The sequence below is a fragment of the Pieris brassicae genome, chromosome 5 (assembly GCF_905147105.1).
Source record: "Pieris brassicae chromosome 5, ilPieBrab1.1, whole genome shotgun sequence".
Taxonomy (NCBI): domain Eukaryota; kingdom Metazoa; phylum Arthropoda; class Insecta; order Lepidoptera; family Pieridae; genus Pieris; species Pieris brassicae.
The window spans coordinates 4,627,436-4,648,991 of NC_059669.1; the positions used below are offsets into that span (position 1 = coordinate 4,627,436).

Consider the following 21,556-nt stretch of genomic DNA (forward strand, 5'->3'; position numbering starts at 1 on the left):
AAAATAAAAAATAATTGTAACATTAAAACAATTTATATTTTTTTGAAGCTTTGTATAATCTCATTTTTGATCAATAAAAAAGTAGTATGTACTTCTGTTCACCAAACTAGAGCATAATACCATTAAATTAACAACAAAAATACTTTTATTTAAGCAACAAAGTTATTTAATAAATTTGAAAATTAAAATACTGTCATTATCTAATTATTTTATGGAGAGGCGTTATTTGCAGTATGTATTCATTCACTTAAGTGTGTTGATACCCAGCATGTTTTTAGCCTGTAAAAATAAATATATGAAAAATGTGTTCATGTTATGATTGTTACATAATAAAATTACAAGATTTTTAACTATATTTCTTTATCATTATACTGCTTTTTTATTTTGGATTTATATTTTAAAATTTTTGAATTTTAATAAATAATTCTCACCGTTACAAAAGCAGCTGTTAACGATTGAGGCGCCACTGCAACAGGATTCATATTAAGTGCAGTTTGAATTAATTCTGCATCTCTTATTCTAGATTTAACAAAAGTTCTTGTGGAATTATTTTCTTCACTTTTATCAGTAAGATAGAAAAGTTCAGATGCCTTGTATATGCCAGCCAAACCCACTCTGCGTATATACCAGTTAAACTGAAAGAAATATATAGTCATATTTATAGCTTTATCATGTGATCCAACTTTAATTAGTTGAGATAACCAAAAATATGGTTACTTACGTCTACACTACGATCTCCTGTATGATAACAAATATCATCTACTAATGAGAGCAATGTTGCTAAGCAATTTTGAACATTATTAGGTAGTGTTTGTATAGCCATAGCTTTGGGCCATGTATTCCTATAAAAGAAAAAAAATATTAAATAGATTTTAAAAAAATCTATTTTTAAAGAGATTTTATACATTACTTGTAAGGATCTATCATTGATAGTCGAATCATAATGGCATTCTCCACTTTCTGAACTGGTATTTTAGAATCCTTTATAACATCTTTGGCCCACTGAAATTGTTATTTTTTAACAGTGACAATTCATTTGAATAATACAAGAGAAATTGAACTTTGTCACTGTGAATTACTTACTGTCTTCATTTGCTGAACTAGTTCATCATTACATTTTACATTAAAATAATGTACAAGATCCCCTCCTCCATTTGGAAATAAGCCATGTGTGATGCCTGGGTATCCTACAGCTTCTGCTCCAGCTGCCAAAGCCTCAACAGACCATCCAGATTTTGAAACAAATTCTAATGATTTAGCTAGTATTTTGTTCTTAATATCATCTTCATATTGATGTTCTTCATTGTTTGTTTTTGTTATTGGAATGACCTTATCTTTTTTTTCAGCAATCTGACAATAGTGCCTTAGATTATTTGGTGTCCCAATAATTGGTGCTAATACAATACGCTGCTTTAAACATCTATGACCATTTCTTATAGCTGTAGACAAAATATGACAATCATTTAATAATTGCAACTAAATAAATTATCTAATAATAGTAAGGTAATAAATAAAACAAGTTTCAAAAGTTATAGGTATTTATTAATTTTACATCCAGTAATAATTTTTATTTTTGAGTATTATTTTGTGTTTTATTCAAGTTAATACATTCAGTTAAACGCCCAACAAGACCTTCTATCAAATGGAAAGCATTCAATGCAGAATTAATAATATCTTTCTTGTTCTTTGTAGGAATTTTATCAAGCATTGTTCCTACAATGTTAATTTGAACTTCATCATTTTTATTCTTAACTTTCATACAATCGTCAATTTCCTTCAATTTGGCTTCATAATGTGCTTTAGACATATTAAGACCAGTGCGTAATTTATGTAAATAGTCTGTTTCTATAAAAGTGAAACATTCCTTTATCCCTGTTTTGTTTTCTACATCTTTTAAAGCAATATATCTCAAAAAATTCAATGTACTAATGATTTGATCGGCTAATTCAACCAAATCAGACTCTTCACCATATGGTAGATAGCATATTTTCTTAATCATAAAGTGCAATTGTGCACCCGTAAAACATTCTGGTATATCAATTTTTTTTAGGGCCTGATCTAATGAATTTTTGTACAAAGTTATAGCATATCCAATCATACCAGAATGATTGGCATTGTCAATAATATATTTTAAAATTGAAATTCTACCCTTATAGTTAAATTTATTAACATAAATTTCTAGCAATTTTACAGCTTGTTTCCGGTTACCATCATAATTAGAATATACAGAGACATTTATTAATAATTTACATAATTTAAAATGGATAGGCACAGTTAGCATAGAGTGTGATGCATTGTCTGGAAATCTTTTCAGAATACTGGTTCCAAGTGTTAGTGCCTTTGTTTGAGGGCTGCATTCAACAAATGTCAGTAAGTGTACAACACTTATTAGAATGATATGTGTTATATATTGATTTGAGTAAATATGAGGTACTGCAAAATCTGGTACTTCAAAATCTTCTGAAAATATGATATAGTATAATCCAGACAAAGTTGTTAAATTAATTTTTTCCTTATGTTTAAATGGATCCTCAAAATCATCATTAATAGATTCTCTTGTTTTGGCCTGATATTTTTGGCTTTCTTTATAACAATCTTCTAAATAAGGAAATAGTTTAAGAATATTTTTTAATAGAAAGCAAATATCCTCTATAATAGTGGAACAGCATTGTCGAAACTGTCCATTGTAATTATATTCAGGATCTAAATCAATAAATACGAATGGTTTCCCGAGCAGGCTTATAAGAAAAGATGCTATTATATGAACAGTGTTTTCATTATAGTCAGTTTTTAATTCATTAATAAAAGGCTGGTAAAATGGAGGCAATAGGGAGTAAACATGAATTATCCTCCTTACATTTGGATCACTATCCATTAACAATCTTTCTTTTCCTTCTAAATTAAGGTCTAGTATTGGAATAGCTTCTATGTAAGTACTAATAGAGTTAAGGCAACATTCTAATGTCCTTCCTCTTTTAGTAGATAATTTTATTAGAAGCTGTTGTAATGGATTTAAAATTATACTAAATTGTGCATCATTTTTAGCAACTTCAATCTGTTCAATGAATTCCAACAATGCTTCCTCGTGATGTCCACTTTCAATAATTAGTGAAAGAAGCTGCTCACAAGTACCATATAAAGAAGGCTTTAGTGTGATTGTATCATTTTGAATTTTGCTGACTACAATGGATATGAGGTCCCAACAGTTATCTCTAAAAATTTTAGCAAACTTTTCTTCTTTAGGTACAGTTAGAACTTCTTTATATTTTCCAGCATCTAACAGTGATGATATAAGATCCACAATATCCATATTTTGATCCATTTTAAAGGAAATAAAGTTGTCGATTTACTATAAAAAGTTGTTTCTACTTCTAGTTTGATAATTTGATAGGATTCTGGAATAGAATTCACTTCAGTATTTCATAAGCAGCCTTTAGTAATTAACAATGGTATATAATATTTAACTGTAAGTTACCAGATTCATTAAAAAAATACAATAAGGCATTACCGTATAAATGTATAAAAACACGACAAACCTGAAGCAATAAAGCAAGAACAAGAATAGGAAATGCACTGTCTACTATAACTCAGTGATGCCAACTCCTACAGAATATTCTAGCTAGGACCAACTTCACATACCCCTTATATTTTTTTAAGAGGTAATTTTAAAATACACTCAAGTAGTAATAAATAGGTGGTATTTTTATCTTGGGAGTATCTTTGTAATATTTCACTAATAGCCACGCTTTCAATTTATTTAGTTTAATAAAGAAAAAAATCTGAAATTCCCCCCCCCCCCCCCCCCAATTTCTTATTCCACCAAAATTTGGTATGAAACCCCCAAATTGGCATCACTGCAAGAAATAAAAAGTAGATGTTACTTACAGCAAAATAGCCTTGGAAATTTAGTGATGTTCATTTCGCTTCAATACTTTTGTCAGAAGAGTTTAACTGACAAATTATCCGTGATATTTTCACATGTAATAAATTATTTGCCAGGAATATGTTGGAATACCTTTTTTATCGCCTTCTTTTCGAAATTAAATCAATCTGTTAGAAGACACTTCGCTAACATTAGCACTTTGAAACAATTAGCGATGAGCTCAATATTAACTAATATTGTACATTTGCGTATTTTATTAAATACCATAGAATATACTCAGCAAGACTCAGCAACAAGAGACAATAGTAATAATGTCAGCAGTCAACTTTACGTCTACTTACTAAGAATAATTCTCAATACTGAATTACACGTCGAATCATCGTTATAAAATTATCCCACTTATACAATAATTAATCGTACCCCCGATCAGGATAACCTCGTTCTCTTCTTTCTGTTGTTTTTGGTGTCATTTCGTAGAATACATGGAAGCCTTTATCGTGCTTCGTATGATTGCCCGAAAGAGAAAAACCTGTTTTAATTGATGGTAACTAATAATTGTAAAAAGCTTTGATGTTAATCCGCCTTTTTATTTAACTAGTCTTTTTAATACGGTTGTCTGCTATTAATATTATAAAGAAAGGTTTGGGTGTAGTTAAGGTTTACTTCATGTATTTGACAAATACAAAATCTAACACACGGCAGTCACGATCCGTAATACCGAAAGAGATTCGGTAAGAGTTTTTGGCCAAAAAAAGATATTAGTGATACACGTGTAGAGTTTATGGTCCATTATGAGCATTATATATGGTCTACGCTGTTGTATATATGTTGCAGCCAACTTGATTAATTAGCCGTTAAATTAACATCCCAGCCTTTTAACTAAACGGCGCCGTTTAACTAACGAAAGATATTTGAAAGAAAGAAAAACTTTATTATACATAATATAATATATATTTAGGTAAAATAAAGTGAGCTGGCCCCCACACTATGATTCCCTGTGTTGTGGGCAGCCAGTCTCTTCCTTTTAAAATATAAACTATATTTACCTTTATGATATCTACATAACACAAATTTATATTTAAACTATTTTGCACAATAAGAATATTTTCTGTATCAGCCTGTCCTATGTTGACAAGATATTGTTTGAGATTTTTAGTACCTAAGTGTATGTCATGTGAGTTTTGAAATGTTGGTGATAATTTAGTTAAGGAACTGGTTAAAGATGAAAGGGCCTCGGAATGATAGAAAGCGTTGGGCGAAAAAACGTTGCTTATATTATATAGGTTTGCGTTGTGTTTGTTGTAGTTTATCGGATATTTGTTTCCAAAAAAGTTTGCATATTGCTATTAACTATTATTGTCTAACAGTTAAATGCTTTGTTTCTTTGAACAATTTTGAAGTTGAGTAGCGGAAGGGTGTCCTGTCCTATAGGAGGATATCTTAAGAATGGCACGTTGGGTACGCTCAATTTTCAGCATTGAAGAAAATGCCGCTCCACCCCCATACCGATACGCAGTAAGATAATATTGACTGGCATAACGCAGTACACACTATCTTGATTGTATGTGGATCAGAAGGTTTTCTAAGGGATTTCAAAACATTTCTAAGTTTACGAACTCGAGAACATAGGTAGTATATTTGAGAGCCCCAACAAACCCTTGAATCAATAATTAATCCTAGGTATTTGGTTGTTTTAGTGGGTTCCAGGAGAGGACAGTTGTAGTTGCTGTAGAGGTTCAAACATGAGTGTAATTTAATAGGCGGTATAGGGTTTGGTTTGCTGGATTTCGATATGTGAAAACATATGTATTTGGTCTTAGACGTATTTAGAGAAAGGAGATTATCCGTAAGCCGTAGCGTTTTTTACAACATTTAATGAATATACTGGCTAATGCTTAGGCCATTCGTCCGATACAGTCATTATTTGGCATAAATAAAAGAGATGAAACATGACATTATAAAATATACCATTATAGTCCTAAACGCATTCTAGATATGATAGAGGTGACAATTTTAGAACTTTTAATCTCATAGAACCATGGTTTACTGGAGATCCAGTAACTGGGTTGAATTTCAGCATAATTTTAGGCTTTGAACTCGCTGCTTGCGATTTTGAACCAAAGAGTCCCAAAGATGGGTTTTGGGAAGAGCAGCTAAATCATGGCAATAAATCATGTATGGGACTATGTCTCCTTCCTTTATAGCTTCTTTGGCAAGCTCATCAGCTTTTTCGTTTTCTTTAAACGCACAGTGACTTGGAATCCATGCAAAGATAATGTGACCGTGACCATCTGGCAACACTGATACACAGTGAAAATTTAAATTTACGTTTACTTCATCTGTTATTTAAAATAAATACCAAAATAAATATATGTTTAGAAAATAAAGTTGTTCTTTACGGTATGAATATTAATCTCACTAATTAATCATTTATGTTTTTCTTATAATAAATGTGTTCAAAGTTAGATGAAACACTTAAAGGACATTAAAAATCACTTGTTTGCCGGAATATTGACCAAGCAAAATGCATCCATCCAAATTATCTTTTCACAACGAAATATAGTTTAAAGTAACAATTAATTAGCAAAACAGTTAAGAAGTTACAAATATGGCTACGAAACATAAACATATTTTCACTCGGTCCAAACCTCTCATGAATATCTATAGTGGATTGGATAATCAAGGAAAAGAGGTAATATTTATATTTTATGTTAAGTGATAATTATAATTAGTGTTAGTAGCCTAGTTTACTTTTAACTAAGACAATCTGAAAATAGGGTAAAATAAATCCATGTTTAAAACAACATTTACCAAATATGTACCATTTAAATAAATTTACTAGGTTGAAGTACGAGAGGATGCTGAACAACTTGTTAAATGGCATGAGATATCCGATGCTCTGGTTGCTGCTGGATATTACAGGGCCCAACTACAAGGGCTATCAGCTTTTGATAAAATTGTTGGTGGTTTGACTTGGTGTATAGAGTTATGTGATATAGATATTGACATCAATCTTCTATTTGAAGAAAACTTGACTATTGGAAAAAAAATGTAAGAAGTGGCTTTTTACATTGGTAATATTAGTTTTAGTGTATAAAGTAAATCATATTATCATATTCTTACAGAGCCCTCACCGAGAAGATAGTCAAAGTATTGCCAACAATGAAGTGTCCTTTTATTATTGAACCTCATCAAATCCAGGGTTTAGATTTTATCAATATTTTTCCACTTGTACAATGGCTTATTAAGTACTCAAGTGAATTTAGAGAGGCTAAAGAGGAAGAACTTCGTATGTTTGCAGTAATGCAATATGAAAAAGATCACATATTTGAATTGGATAGAAAACATTATATTCAACAAGAAAAAATATTTAAAAATCTCATTATGATACAGGTTAGTTATTAAGCAAATACTATTTCTTTTTTATTATTATAAACATGTAAATATATTATGAACTTTGATTCTTTCAGAATCTCTATAAACCATGTAGAGTGCGTAAAAGAAAAGGAGGTCTTCCAACAAATGATCTAGAGCAGGTAAATGCAGTGCTATCTGAGTATGATCAGCGTATTTTAATGCATATCTCTAATAACAAAACTGATTCACAGCCTGATGAAGGACTTGAAGTACTGGTTAGTATTATTTTAGTGAATATATTGAATAATAAATACAAAGTAATTATGCTTTATTCTTGTTTTTCAGTATGATTATGAAAAAACACTTGCTGATCCATCAGAAATTACAACAGAAGTAAGTATTTTTGATTGAAGTTAGTGTTTTGTCAATTCATAATTTATGGAACTTTTTAGATTTCTTATATCAGATACATGCTTTATATATGGTTTTAACATGTTTTTTTTATATATTTCAGACAGACAAATTCATAGAACATGAAAACACAGAAAAAGATGTTTCAGATATTAAAATTCATTATGCAGTTTTGCAATCGGAGTTAACTGGTGATCTTCCTGAGGAATTAGAAGAAAATGAAAAATTTAAATATTCTAATGATATTGAACAACTGTCAAAAGTTATAGATACTATGGAAAATGAAGTAGAAAATGTGAGAAAGGAACATGAAGAGAGAATGGATACGGCTAAAAAACAATATTCCACAGTACTGAATAAATTACAAAGACTCACTCGGAAGTTAAATAAAACAGATGATTTTACGTAAGTATATTTTCCTTACCAACTATATAATCATTATAATTTATATGACAAAAGAGTGTCATATGTTGCACATACTTTACTGTTAATTTATTACGGATATTTTCTTTACTCACTGATTGAATTTTGATTAAGCATCACAATGATATGAATATTACAGATTAATTGTAAGTACACATAATTACACATGAGATTCCATTTGACTCATAATCAGATTAGTACTATTACTACTACTTTGTTATTATCCGAGTCATCACTTTCTTCCTTTCCTAATGAAATATTGGATTTAAATAAATTAATGTTAATAAAGTATTACACACCAATGTATTGGAAATTTCTGAATACTATTCATTTGATAAAACATTATTATTATGTATGTAAAGAGGGTTTGTAATTTTTTTTTGTAAAATACACATAGGGTGAGAAGTGTATGAGTTTAATGTAATAAATAAATTTGAGTTTTACCTATATTACAGTGATAGAAAGGCCAAGGAATTTTACAAATCCCTAAAAGAAATAGCAAGAGAAAGAAATGACCTTTTAAAGGTCATCCATCACAGAGAACAGGAACATAAGAAGCTTCAGGAAGAATTAAGGTTCTCATTTTTTATTAATTAACTATTTTACTGTGAAAGTATCACTATAAACAGAACTTCAAAATACATTTTTTATTTTATTCATACCATATGAATCAACATTGAGCTTATTCAGTTTAGATAAGTAATAAAATATTTTTAGAATTGCCCAAGAACCTACAGCCATAATAGAAGAAGAGCCTCTAACTCCAGTAGAACTGAAAGAGTTCCAAGAAAGAGAAAAGAAGTTAAAAGACTTTATTAGTAAGACGAAAGCGGAATTGGGACATTTGAACCGTCAAGTTTTAAGGTATTCTGTGGCGATTGACGAAGTGCCAGGAACGGCTGAGTTATTGCAGTACGAGAAACGTTTCGTAGAATTGTATAATCAAGGTAAAGGTTTAATGTGTTTGGAAAGTCATGTAATTGCCTCATAAGGTTCTTAATAAAAAAAATATGTTTGTTGAGTATAACAGAATCAACATATTTAGATTTACTACAAATAAAGTCACACACATTCATATACGTTAAGTTTATAATGTTCAAACACGAAAGTATTTTTTTCAAAATCCAGTAATAACCAATGTCACAGTAGTAGTTATTACATATACGTTGTGTACCACTGCTGTATCACTTTCGTGTACCAAATTTTATAAATACAAGTATTATGTTTTTAGTTGCATCGAAACATAAAGAAACAAAACAGCATTATATTTTTTACAACACCCTTTATGAAGTGAAACTTTATACATCGAAGGAGTTGAGTCTACTTAATTCAATATTGGATAATTATGAAGAGTGAGTATTAATTTATATAAAAGTCTGATATTAATTTAAGCTAAGACAAAAATACATTGTACTAGATCCAGATGTAAGACATCTCTTGATCCCAATGGGCCTAATAAATTCCTTTTCCTCTATACTTTTAATTGTTACAGGTAAAAACCATTTCTGACTTAAAACATTAAAAGTTAACACAGTTTTAACATATTGTAATACTTATCTTGAGATCTTCTTCTCATCATCCAATGTTGTATTGACATTTTTTTTAAACATTTGTCTATTAAATTACCAGGGTAATGTCATCACCAAGAAAACGTGACGAATTTATGACTCAATTCGAATCAATAGTAGACTGGGTTAACCAAACCGTCCGTAAAGTCGAATACAAGTATCAAACAGAGAAAGAACAAAAGGCAGCCCTTCACACCGAATATTCAAGGTTGATGGAGGTACAACGACAGTATGCGGCCGCCTTAAAGAAATTGGCATCGGAGCGACATCGAATCGGTTCGGAGGAACAGTAAAGTGTTCAATTATCCTAATATTATTTATATTAATAATAATAAGTATTGTTTGGTGTAAAATGTATAACAATAATTAAATCACTTAAAATATATTAGTATCTGCGTCCAATTTTTGCGAGGAGCGCTGTTAAATTTGAAATGCAGACTTTGAATTTTTTATAAGTATACGTCAATATGACATTGACATATGACAATTTGTAACACAAGTAATAGACTAAGTCTATTCGAATGATGTATTTATTTCAATATATAGTTATAACTACTTATCTAAAAACACTTATATTCATCCACTTACGTGTAGTTCTGTTAATGGAGTTCAAGCTGTCTATACAAAAAAGTATTGTTACTAAAATTTACGTATTGTAAATTTTAATATGTATTATTCAAGAATGTAAAAAAATACATTTTTATTCGGAAAAATTGTCGCATTTCTTTTTAAGTTATAAAACTCGTCTTGTAGACGTGTATCAATTTCGTAAAGTGTATACAGGACGTCCATTCGGCAGTTTCATGTATGTTTTTAATTTGACTTAAATGATTAATTTCACGTTGTTCCTTTTAAAATACAATGTTGCTTAAGAAGAATAATTTTATTATGTCCATTCTCTTAATTGGTGTCAAAAAATAAGAAGTGTTTTTTTTTTTCACATTTGCGTCGTTTCGTTTCACAGACGAGATAAGTAATTTTAAGAAAATCATTGAATGGAGCAATACTTACTTTTCAAAACAAAATAAAGTCATTAAGCTAAATCCTATCTACGATATTTAAGGTACTTTCCTTTGATGTCACAAAGTCTTGGGGCGCACTGTATATATACCTTGGTTATAATTGAGATCGAGTTGCCATTTATATCATCAATGAGTATGAAAATTTTATTTTAATAATCATCAGTAAAATGGGGAGTCACACTTGAGGTCGGTTTTTGCGGTCCGATCTCAGTCTGGTAAAATACTATTAAATGAAAATCTATATTTTCATACTATCCGTAACAGTCATGATATAGTCCGTAACGGGAGCGAACCGTGATTGAGCTTCTAGTGTTGATCCACCCGAACACCTCATGTTATCCTATAATATATGTATCTTATAGTATAGTGTGTACTGTGCTACTTATTTATATTATCTATAATGTTTCTGTTTTGTTATTCTATTTTTAAGTCTACATATATTGTACATGGCAAGACAGCAAGTGTGTGTGAGTTGTGTGACTTTTAAGGCATATGTACTCGGAAGCTGAGTTTGTCTATCCTATCTGGTTTTTTACCGCCACTAGGTAGTGTCCTCTCATTTGTTTATTAATATCAAATCCAGCAAGATTCACTTTTTATTAGATAGAAAACAAAGCAGCCTTTGATTTTAGTTACGTAATTTGATGATACCAGAGAATGAAGTTACGCTGTTCTTGCTGTTTATGTTTTATTTTCCAATGTTATTTACGTATATTTTCTAGTCTAATAGTATATTTTCTTAGCAATAAGTAACATACCATCAGTTTAAACAACATCAAGGCTGATAGATGTTTTTGTATTGCGTTTCTACATATTTGTAAAATGAATAAAACCAATTTTCTATTTAAAATGTTTTACTATTTATATAAACAATACTGGTAGACATAATACAAAATTATTTAAGATAAATAAAAGATTTATAAAAATATATAGTAACAATTGATTAATATTTTACTTTAAACATATTAGACGCCTCATTAATTCAACAACTTGTATAAAATTAAGCAATAGGCTTATTATTACTATCTATGAATATTATAGAATCACACAACATATGATTAAAATAAAAGGGTATAGGAAAATATAATTTCTATAATAGAGGTTCAAAGGTTTACGACATTGCCGTGTGAATGAGGTTTATGTGAACTACTTCCACTATGGCTGTGTGTATGCGAGTTGGAGCTACTCTTTTTATACATAGTGAATGATACAAGTTCTCTGTTGGCATTTGTCATGGCCATTGAATGAGAGACTACGTCGTAGCCTAATAAACTGTGTAATCGGTTCACGACAACGAGTGTCAAACCTTTTTGTGCGACGCGGACAGTTTTTTCTGAATCTGATGCAACAGCTGCAGTCATTCCCAATGATGTGTTCAGCTCCTGAAAATAATGTTCACTTAGTAATATGAAGATGAACTAGCAAATCATATCTCATCCATCATCTCACCCTTCCGGGAAAATGATATCAGTTTTTTTTAAATTAATTTAACATACCTCAACCCTCACTCTGTAACTTCCAATACCGATCACAATAATATTTTTTGTATCGTTCAATCCCAAGGTTGCGACATCAGCTATGGATATTGAGAGAACTATATCGAGCTTGCCTACAATAACGTCGGGATCGCTATCACTGTCGCTAATCGCTATTGGAAATTACAGAATAAGGGCGCTGATTTGGCTTCATGGTCAAGTTTATTATGCGCTTTAGTTGATAATAATTATCCTTACATTTTTCAATTCTGGCTTTGTTAGATCGACCAACCTTATATAGATAGGTTGATACGATAATAAGTACCTACTGATTAACTAAATTACTCACCCTAACAACGGCTGCCCTTTCGTCCTTTTTAAGTCCATACACCGTAGCTCCTTCGTCCTTAGAAAGGTGAGGTGCACTTAGACCTCCCATTATCATTATATAAGGCATTTTTACACAAAAATATATTGCTCTACAATAAAATCAACGTAATAAAGAGAATCACCGATAAATTCTGACATGCATTGTTACTGCAATATGCTACTAGGAATTAATATGTTTTGACTTTGAGAGCGTGATTGCGTACGCGGCGGTATAGCCGCAAGCTGACTTGCGAGTCGCGACAGGTTGTTTAAGATGTGTGAGTGTTATACGTATTGTAACTTGAATGGTGGGTTACAATGGCTTTACATGTGTGCACTAGTATCGCAACATAATGACGACGACTACATGGCCTTCACGGTTGCATAGCACTTAGAGACTATTTAATTTAAGCGCACCGCACTCGTTAGACTTGTAGCCGGTAGGATAATTATATTCCCAAACACGTGCAATTGTTTACTGTGAAGTTCCTATTTGATACTCTTATCGTGTGCAATCCTATCCCGTCTAAGCAATCCATATTGTTATTTGCATGCAACATAAATAATAGTAATGAGGAATATTTGTGTAATTAAAGTAAAAACATTACAGTGAGGGAAATCCAGTTTTTTATTTTTAAATATTGGAAGAGGTTCTAAGTTAATAAGGAGTTTTCGGATGAAAAGCTTGTTTTATGAAAACACATATTGATAGCTTTTATAAACCACATACAATATCAATTTTTGATTTGATAATTGGGGTTCTTCAAGGCGGTTTCTTCAGTACCTAGTTTTTCTTCAGTATCTTATAGTCCTTAGTGTAGTATTATAATATTCTTATATATACATGTACTGTGTCGTTACCTATCTTTTTACGCCATCATTCTCCAGTGACTTTAATAAAGTCAGTGTCATATCACTGCAATAATGCTATTTATATAGTGATGTCAAAAATAAATATCATTAACGGATACAATTTAGAAATTTTCTACTATATACAAAGTTAATTGAGGTTGATATAAAGATGAGTCACTCCATGAGCAGTCCTCGAAATATCCAACTTGGTCTGTTTATCTTATTTTAAAAGTAATTAGCTATTAAACATATAATAACAGACACTTTTTTTCTTTCTTGTATTTATGTGTAAAGAGTAGGTGATCAGTCTTTGATTTTCAAACTCCATGCTGAGGATATGAAAGAACGACGACGTGTACTGCTGAACTACGAACGCGGATTAAGAATTAATTTAGTATATGCGATCTAAGAACTTCTATATAAGCCTTAGTGACTAAATTAGGCTTTCTTAAGAGTTCTTTATTTACCCATCATCAGTGTTGTGTGTGTCAAAAATTAACTTATTTTAGTATTCGAGACGTATCAAAAAGCAAGATTAGTATTCGTGCAAACTATGGCGGAATTGGCTACGCGATCAACCAATGTAAAATGCCTTGAGAGTGCAGGAGTTTTAGGTAATACTTATTAGTTCTTAAAGCATATTTGAGTTTAACGGACTTTTATTACCTCCAATATTTTAATTCTGATTTGAATAAATTTAGATTCTATGTTTTGTTTTGCCTTGATTTATGAGAATTACTTCTAGAAATGAAAAGGAAATTTGTTACAGCAATGTGTGGTGCGCCAGTACTGATAGGTATTATAAACAGGTAAAGTTTGAGAGGTTGTAGGAATCTCTGGATCTACGGAACTGATTTAAAAAATCTTTTACCAGTAGAAATCTAAGTTATTTGTCGTTAAAGTCTTAATTTTTTGGGTTAAAATATGGACTATATTTGTTGACTATACTTTTTCTTGGATTTGGGAAGTCGGAAACAAAACGCTCCAACGAACACGTTTCTTACGAACGCTACCTTACCTAGGTTTAGATAAATAAGTTTTCAAGGTTTACAGGTCACGCTTCCCCTTGCTAAGGCGGGGCGGGTCGCAACATATTACATAAGAATGTCACTTTGTAGAGTTGCTTCGTCCCCTATTGTCTGATGCATGCAGTACAGTACGGCAATGTGCTGTGGTGGCGGCGGCAAGACTTGCTGAACACGATGAAGCTGTAGCCAGGCAGCTGCTTAGCGGAGGCATGGTCACCTCGACACTTGAGAATCTTAACAAGTACAATGTATGTAGTTATTTTTTTTATGTATGGAAACAGCAGTATTTCTTTTGAATACAAGTATCGTTTTAATAGACCAAATATATTTTTCGCATTTTTTTTATAGTTACATTTTCATTGAATAATTTTTAGTTCAATTAAGAATTACAGTATAAATAAATTATTTTACAGGTATATTATAAGCGATCAGCGTTGTATTTATTGCGAGCGGTGGCCAAGTAAGGAAACTAAATTTAATTATTGTATGTCGACTTAGTCATTAACGAAACATTGGCATATATTCTTTACAGACACAATGAAGAACTGGCTTCAGCAATAGTTCGTCTGGGCGCATTAGAACACATTGTGTCATGTCTTGAGGATTTTGATACTCAGGTAGGATTAAAAAATTAACATTATTGAACAATTTGAGAACTCCGTATATATGCATAGTAGTACAAAATAATATTGGCTTTCGCAGGTAAAGGAGAATGCAGCCTGGGCTCTCGGCTATATTGGAAAGCACAGCGAGCACCTAGCCGGCTTAGTAGTCGATGCGGGAACTCTGCCATTGCTTGTGCTAGCTTTTCAGGAACCAGAAATGAGTTTAAAACAGGTGACATCATTGTCTACACTGTATAATTTTCACCGAAAATAGCAAATGTTCTTACCATTTGATTCGAATCCTAACTTGATATTCTAACATTACTACTACTAAATGTATTCAGTTCTTTGACTTAACAATTTGTAATAAATATTAAATACATCACAACGATCAATAGGACGACATGTGCATGAGCATAAGTACCTACCTTGAGTATGTTCAGAACTGGTCTGAATTGCTTCCAATAAAATGTAAGTTGGTTGAAAATATATAAATAAATAACTTTTTTCTATAGATAGCGGCTGGTGCGCTCGTAGATTTAGCTCAACACAAACCTGAGGCAGTTGTCGACGCTGGTGCCATTCCACATTTGGTACGTGGCTTAGAGAATCAGGATCCAAAATTAAAGGTACCACTATTTTATTTACTATTAAACGGTTTTGCTCATTCTTGTTGTTAGTGATCACACAATATATAGGTAAACAGGTTTCTTAGTATGCTTGATTGCCGTTGACAATAATAATACAAATCTACTTCTTTTATGTGTTACAGCGTAGTACATTGTGTGCTCTGGGTGCCGTGGCCAGTGCGAGAGCTGAGCTAGCAGAGGCAACAGTGGCCGGTGGGGCCTTGCCCCCTGCCCTATTACACACCGGACACGACTCGGCCCCAGTGCGAAGAGCTGCGGCCTGCCTACTTCGAGACATAGTCAAACACTCTGTTGATGTAAGGGAATTATTTTTCTAAGCTTTACAAACATGCTGATGTAAGAAGAAACATTGCGTCCCATTGATTGGATAAACGGACAATACCATAACGTATTGTATCCAGTGTCAACACGCATTTGACTCAAGATGCTGTTGACAAATCACAATTTTGTACTTTATTTAATTATTTGCAGTTGGCCCAGCTCGTAGTCAACACTGGAGGCTGTGGACCGTTAGTTGAACTGATGTTCGAAAACACAGGCGGAGCCCGTATTCCTGCTTGTATGGCCCTCGGCTATATAGCAGGGCAATCTGATCAACTGGCTATGGCGGTCATTGAATCTAAGGTAAAATATATGTTTAAATTTGATTCAGCAGCATCTTAAATTTCATTTAGCATAAGTTCGCGGTTCGATTCCCCAATAAAAATATGTTTTATTATTCCTATGTTCGACTAATACGCCTATATGTCTATTTTTAAGCGATATTTATTTCATACAGGCAGTAGTGGTATCAGTTGAAATACTACAAAAAAGTGATGCAGATGACGCCGAGTTGTGTGCGGCAGCTTGGACTTTGGGGCATATATCGAAGCATTCTCCACAACATAGCCTTGCTGTTGCTGTAGCTAATGCATTTCCAATTTTACTTCAGGTTGTAATCCAGCAAACTAATGGTTACTCACATAGAAATTCATATTTAACTTTGCAATCTTTCAAATTAAATAGTTAAAAAAAATTTCAAACCTAATACTTTGAGTAGTCTAATATGATATTTCATTTAGTTACTAAATCTTTTAAATACACCCTTAAATTAGATTCCTTTACAAATTTTGTTGTATTTAGGTTAAACATAGATCATAGATAGATATACCTAAAATAAAATATGTAGTTAGTAGCTACTATTTGAATTGTTAAGACAGAGTAAAATAATTAAAAACATTTTTTTTCTCTGGTCTATTAAGGTTAAGGTGTTAGAAATTATCATATACTATCTGACAAAAGTTCAGTATAAGTTTTAATGTTTTTAGTTGTACACAAGTCCTAAGTCATCTGCAGAAGTGAAAGCCCGGGCCTCTTGTGCCTTGAAGCAGGCCTTGCAGTGTTGTTTACATAGACCAGCCTTAGAACCCCTCTTACATTCTGCACCAGCATGCATCCTGAAATATGTTTTAGCACAGTATGCTAAGGTAAGGACTCTTGATTTTCCTTGAAGTCATCAGTTATAACATTATGATAAACTTATAATATCAGCGAACATAGAATATAACAAATATATATTTTTAAAAAGTATCACAATTTTCATTCCTTTTTTGTAGGCTAATAGACTGGATCATCATCAAGATTATCATCCTCATCTTCATAGTCTTCACCATTATCAAAGTAGTTATTTGCATAATCTGTACCATCATCAATTTCATCTTCTTGTTCTTCTTCATCTTCTAAATCTTCATCTATATCATCTTGTTTTTTGTTGCCATCACCAGCTGTGGCCATCATCTCGTTGGTGTTCTCCTGTGTTTCTTTTTTCTCTAATAATTGTAAACGTTTTTCTATATCTTTGAAATCGTCCAACTTTCGTTTTCGAGATGGCCGCATGCGACTCGCTTGTGGTCTGAGTTCAGGGGGGAAATTAGCCCAAACACAATCCAATACCCTTCCTTTATTGGCGTCTAGGGCTAACAACTTATATTTATCAGAATATCTTTCAATTCCATCTGTTTCTCTGTTTGCTTTCACATAGGCGGGTGATTCATGTAAGTATTCTATAAATTGATCCTTTACAATAACCATATAGTCTGTTGCGGCGTCACTGTTTAATGGAAGAGGTTTTGTTTCTAATTTTGGAAATAGAGGTGGTGGAGCCAAAATTTGTGGTGCATTATCTCCTCGCGCAATACCAAGAGCCTGCATCTGCTCTTGTGTAAGCGAGGTATTGCTACCCCGACCTCTTCCTCTGCCCGCCATAGTATTATTCTTGCCTATTCATTAATTTGTAAATTAAATTATTTATAACTTTGGTCAGGTTATTTCTATTCATCAGGAATTATTAAATACAAAATTAGCGCATATTAACAAATGACAATTGCAATTGTCAAGTGGGAAGTCATTAGTCAAGTGCCAACTGCCAAAACACAACAGACAGCTTCATAGACAACTTATTTTACTGTGAATCAATCATATTATAGTTTTATTAGAATATATTACCATTGATTTTATTTAGCGAATTATTAAAAAAAATACATTATTGCTATACAATACAAGTATCTCGAACTTTCTGTCCTTCAGACTTTGCGCAATAGACCACATACAGTTTGCATGCGATGTTACCCGCTTTTTAATAATGATATTAGATTGCTTGGTTGTCACTATTTCTTAACACGAAATTCATATCTATATATTTTTTCTGGGCCTTAGATACGTTATCAGCAAAGGCTACAATGTTATCATTTCTAAAATTCATGCCACATAATTCGTTGATATAAATTAGGAACAAAATGGGTCCAAAAACGCAGCCCTGCGGCATGCCAAAGGCCACAGGCAGCTCAATACTGGTCCAATCTTCCAACCTCATAACTTGCGTACGTCCTGACAGGTAACTCGTGCAGAGTTGGTGAGATATGCCCTTGTTGCACCACGATTCTCTCAATTCCGTGCAACAAGATTTCGACAGAAACAGTGTCAAATGCTTTCGCAACTCAATGAAGAGACCAATCACTTTTTTCCTTCTGTCCATGGTCCCAACTATAATATATAATACCTCGGTCAATCTACGACATGCCTTATCAGTGGAATTCCCCGAACGAAAATGGGAGTCTGAAATAATGTTGTATTTGTTGAGGAAATCAACCAACCAACGCCTGCCTGTTCATTAATAGCTCCAAGATTTTGGTCAGGACGGAAAGTCAGGAGATAGGCCTATAATTGTCCACAAGGCTTCTGTTACTTCTAACAATTTTTTGTCAATGGGGTGGAGTAGTGTTAACATAGAAAAAGCTACTATAGCTATACCCGTGATGGATGTTAAACTCTCAGATATTTCCATGAGCACTGGTCACTTGTCTCTTGAGATATGTTAATATTTATGGCGCCTATAATAATTGTTTCTGTAAGATTTTAATTTATTTCATGGTAGGTTTAAAGAATTAATAAAAACTAATGGCTACCTCTTTATATCCGATAGAAATGATAATCGTTTAATTACCAATATGGTTGAGTAAAAGGAATGCTGGCTCACACGTCATGCCTGTGAACATCTGCCGCTTCCGGAAACTGAACTACGAGGTTTCCGTTCAGTTGTAATTAAATACAAACAATATGCGGACCGTATCTCTCTCCTTTCTGGTTGCTTCTATCTATATTTGCCATATTAAGTTTGTGTGATGCTTTGGTATTTTAAAAGGTACCGAGAGTTTTTTTTTCTCTCGGCCTCTGTATTCTTTGCCGATACCCGTATCTTATATTCCATAATAAACATATTTTATTTTAACAATAGAGGAATCAAATTTAATTACTAAAGAATTAGCGTCTTGAAATCATATGTTATGTTTACTATACATCGCACTGGTCGCATCGGTACTGTTACATTCTATTCCCTCGAAAAACCGTGGTCATTCAATCATTGGGCGGCCTATTTAGACGTCGGTCGATGCAAGTTATTATTTTTTAGATACTTCCAAATGATGCCAGAGCCAGAAGGCTTTTTGTAACAACTGGTGCACTCAAAAGGATTCAAGAAATCGATACGGTACCTGGAACTTCTCTAAAGGAGTATATAAATATTATTAACAGTTGCTTCCCAGAAGAAATTGTAAGGTATAGAATTTATTACTATTTTATTTATTATAATGCCTTTTTTTAAATTGGTTGTGTCGTAAGATTTGCTCCCTACTATTAACTTTTATGTATATTTAAGTGAGGCTTGATAATTTATCACCTTACAGATTTTACACACCAGGATATTCAGATTCATTATTAGACAGAGTGGAAGCCTTTACACCACAGGTATAATATAAAACATTTTAAATGGTTTTAGAGGATTATATTGTCATATGGTTACTTGTTGACATGTTATACTATCACGCTCTTTGATTTGTGCTGCGCAGATTGTTTTTTTTCTAACCTTGGCTTATTTACTTTTCCGTTTCAGATACCAGAGTTATTCACGGACAGGGTACCGAGCGACTGCCAGAGCGAATTGACAATGGAGAACACAAATTAAATTGTTAATATTTTATTTTGTTCAAATGTTAAGTCCTTTAATCAATTTTCGATAATGTCCAGATGTTTTTTTGAATTTTAACTGATCTCCCTCCAATAGTCGTCGTATCAATTGCCATAGATTGGGTCGCAACTCTGTAACTGATGTTTATATTCAATTTAGATAGTATTATACTTGCCAGCAAATAATTTATCTAGTGCCAATACGAGGTTAGGATTGAGGGTGATATTCAGTCTAAACCTAGGCTAAAAGTCAGAAACGATATTTATCGCTAAATATAAGTTGTATATCATATAAAATGTATTGGTTTATGACACTGTTAGTGCTACTCTCGACTCTGACACTCAGATTTATTGAGATTTAGCGCGAACTATAACCCGTATATCAAAATCCATGATACATTTTCGACTTAAAACTTAATGCTATGTCTCGTTCCTGAAATAATGTCGTTAATCGTGACTGAATCTGAGAGTAAGGTACGTATTCTTATTTGTATCTCATGTCACAATCTCGTCTTGAGTACCAAATATGCCAAACGTCATATATTGCATAACGCAATATTTTTTATTTGGTCTCGTTACAATATGTTGCACCAAAGACGAATACATAGGTACTTACTTTTAGTTCTGAATTATTATACATAAAATCTAAATCTGTATATTTTAACTAAAGTACTTCTTTATCTCATCATAAACACCATTTGACAGGAAGAGAACCTACAATTATAGAATATTGAGATTGCTTGAGTTTTCAACTCTTGCTTTCATATTATTAGAAGTATTGTTTTGCTAATATTAATGTGTCAATGTCTAACATAAGTGACATTAAAATATGTATCACTATGAATAAAATTAAATAAAAAGGACAATCCCTAGGGCCCTTTTCTATTACTTTAAAATATGGCAGGATAGCTTTAATGTTGTTAGCTCAGACTTGATCATCATTAGATTTTTTGAAAACTTTTCGGGGTAAGATAAACGAGAACCTTAAGTCCGTTTCCCGAACGTCTGGATTGGAATTGAAATACATAGTTCGCGCTAAATCTTACCATTAAAGTTCTCTATCAATACTTACCCAAAGCCAGAACTTCCAAGTACGTTAAGTACATAAATTCCTTCTGTATCCACTTCAAAACATATCCTTTCATTTTTACAATTTATATTGTGTGCTTTGAAATAATTCTCCAAATTACTGACTACAGGTCCAGGTAACCCCTTAGAAATAAGTCTCATAAAATTTACGTACAAGGCAAAATTCCATCTAATTAAAATAGTATTTTACCTTAATGTTGCATGTTGTCTCACCAGTCGATTCTAATTCAATTACTAAAATATATGACATAATTAAATGTTGTTTCTGACCAATATTTAAAGTAACACTAATAAAAGTTAAAAACAAATTATCATACAACAACA

The 21,556-nt window shown here is 32.3% G+C and overlaps 4 protein-coding genes and 1 long non-coding RNA gene across 9 annotated transcripts; 2 read left to right on the plus strand and 3 right to left on the minus strand.

The window, feature by feature from the left end:
- Positions 1–144: 144 nt before the first annotated feature.
- On the minus strand, positions 145–4,581 carry LOC123709440 (ubiquinone biosynthesis protein COQ9, mitochondrial-like). 2 transcript variants are annotated; one of them, XM_045660802.1, is made up of 6 exons: positions 3,886–4,281; positions 1,084–1,439; positions 911–1,002; positions 722–842; positions 432–635; positions 145–279 (listed from the first exon to the last, which is right to left on the minus strand). In XM_045660802.1, the coding sequence occupies exons 1-6, from the start codon at positions 3,917–3,919 to the stop codon at positions 244–246; spliced, it is 843 nt and encodes a 280-aa protein (XP_045516758.1). In that variant the 5' UTR covers positions 3,920–4,281; the 3' UTR covers positions 145–243. The 2 variants fall into 2 exon arrangements, with proteins under 2 accessions (XP_045516758.1, XP_045516757.1); XM_045660801.1 differs by lacking the exons at positions 145–279; positions 432–635; positions 722–842; positions 911–1,002; positions 1,084–1,439 and adding an exon at positions 1,471–3,395 and having other exon boundaries at positions 3,886–4,581.
- Positions 4,582–6,096: 1,515 nt separating this feature from the next.
- On the plus strand, positions 6,097–10,785 carry LOC123709805 (coiled-coil domain-containing protein 93). Of its 2 annotated transcripts, XM_045661366.1 has the most exons (11): positions 6,097–6,575; positions 6,726–6,934; positions 7,009–7,276; positions 7,354–7,419; positions 7,492–7,515; positions 7,586–7,633; positions 7,755–8,056; positions 8,530–8,649; positions 8,792–9,021; positions 9,306–9,426; positions 9,704–10,785. In XM_045661366.1, exons 1-11 carry the CDS (start codon positions 6,492–6,494, stop codon positions 9,933–9,935), a joined length of 1,704 nt encoding a protein of 567 aa, XP_045517322.1. In that variant the 5' UTR covers positions 6,097–6,491; the 3' UTR covers positions 9,936–10,785. The 2 variants fall into 2 exon arrangements, with proteins under 2 accessions (XP_045517322.1, XP_045517321.1); XM_045661365.1 differs by having other exon boundaries at positions 6,099–6,575; positions 7,354–7,515.
- Positions 10,786–12,932: 2,147 nt separating this feature from the next.
- Positions 12,933–20,202, plus strand: LOC123709806 (sperm-associated antigen 6-like). Of its 3 annotated transcripts, none has more exons than XM_045661369.1 (14): positions 12,933–12,948; positions 13,870–13,974; positions 14,479–14,636; positions 14,802–14,848; positions 14,921–15,005; positions 15,091–15,225; positions 15,509–15,622; positions 15,766–15,939; positions 16,115–16,267; positions 16,422–16,574; positions 16,951–17,109; positions 19,590–19,735; positions 19,864–19,924; positions 20,070–20,202. In XM_045661369.1, exons 2-14 carry the CDS (start codon positions 13,914–13,916, stop codon positions 20,139–20,141), a joined length of 1,518 nt encoding a protein of 505 aa, XP_045517325.1. In that variant the 5' UTR covers positions 12,933–12,948; positions 13,870–13,913; the 3' UTR covers positions 20,142–20,202. The 3 variants fall into 3 exon arrangements, with proteins under 3 accessions (XP_045517325.1, XP_045517323.1, XP_045517324.1); XM_045661367.1 differs by lacking the exon at positions 12,933–12,948 and adding an exon at positions 12,960–13,288; XM_045661368.1 differs by lacking the exon at positions 12,933–12,948 and adding an exon at positions 13,300–13,569.
- On the minus strand, positions 17,175–18,014 carry LOC123709807 (DNA-directed RNA polymerase III subunit RPC7-like). Its single transcript, XM_045661370.1, has one exon. The coding sequence runs from the start codon at positions 17,885–17,887 to the stop codon at positions 17,240–17,242; it is 648 nt and encodes a 215-aa protein (XP_045517326.1). The 5' UTR covers positions 17,888–18,014; the 3' UTR covers positions 17,175–17,239.
- On the minus strand, positions 20,138–21,540 carry LOC123709811. Its single transcript, XR_006753762.1, has 3 exons — positions 21,423–21,540; positions 21,216–21,355; positions 20,138–20,281 (listed from the first exon to the last, which is right to left on the minus strand). It is a non-coding gene; the product is annotated as an uncharacterized LOC123709811 (long non-coding RNA).
- Between the last annotated feature and the right edge of the window lie 16 nt (positions 21,541–21,556).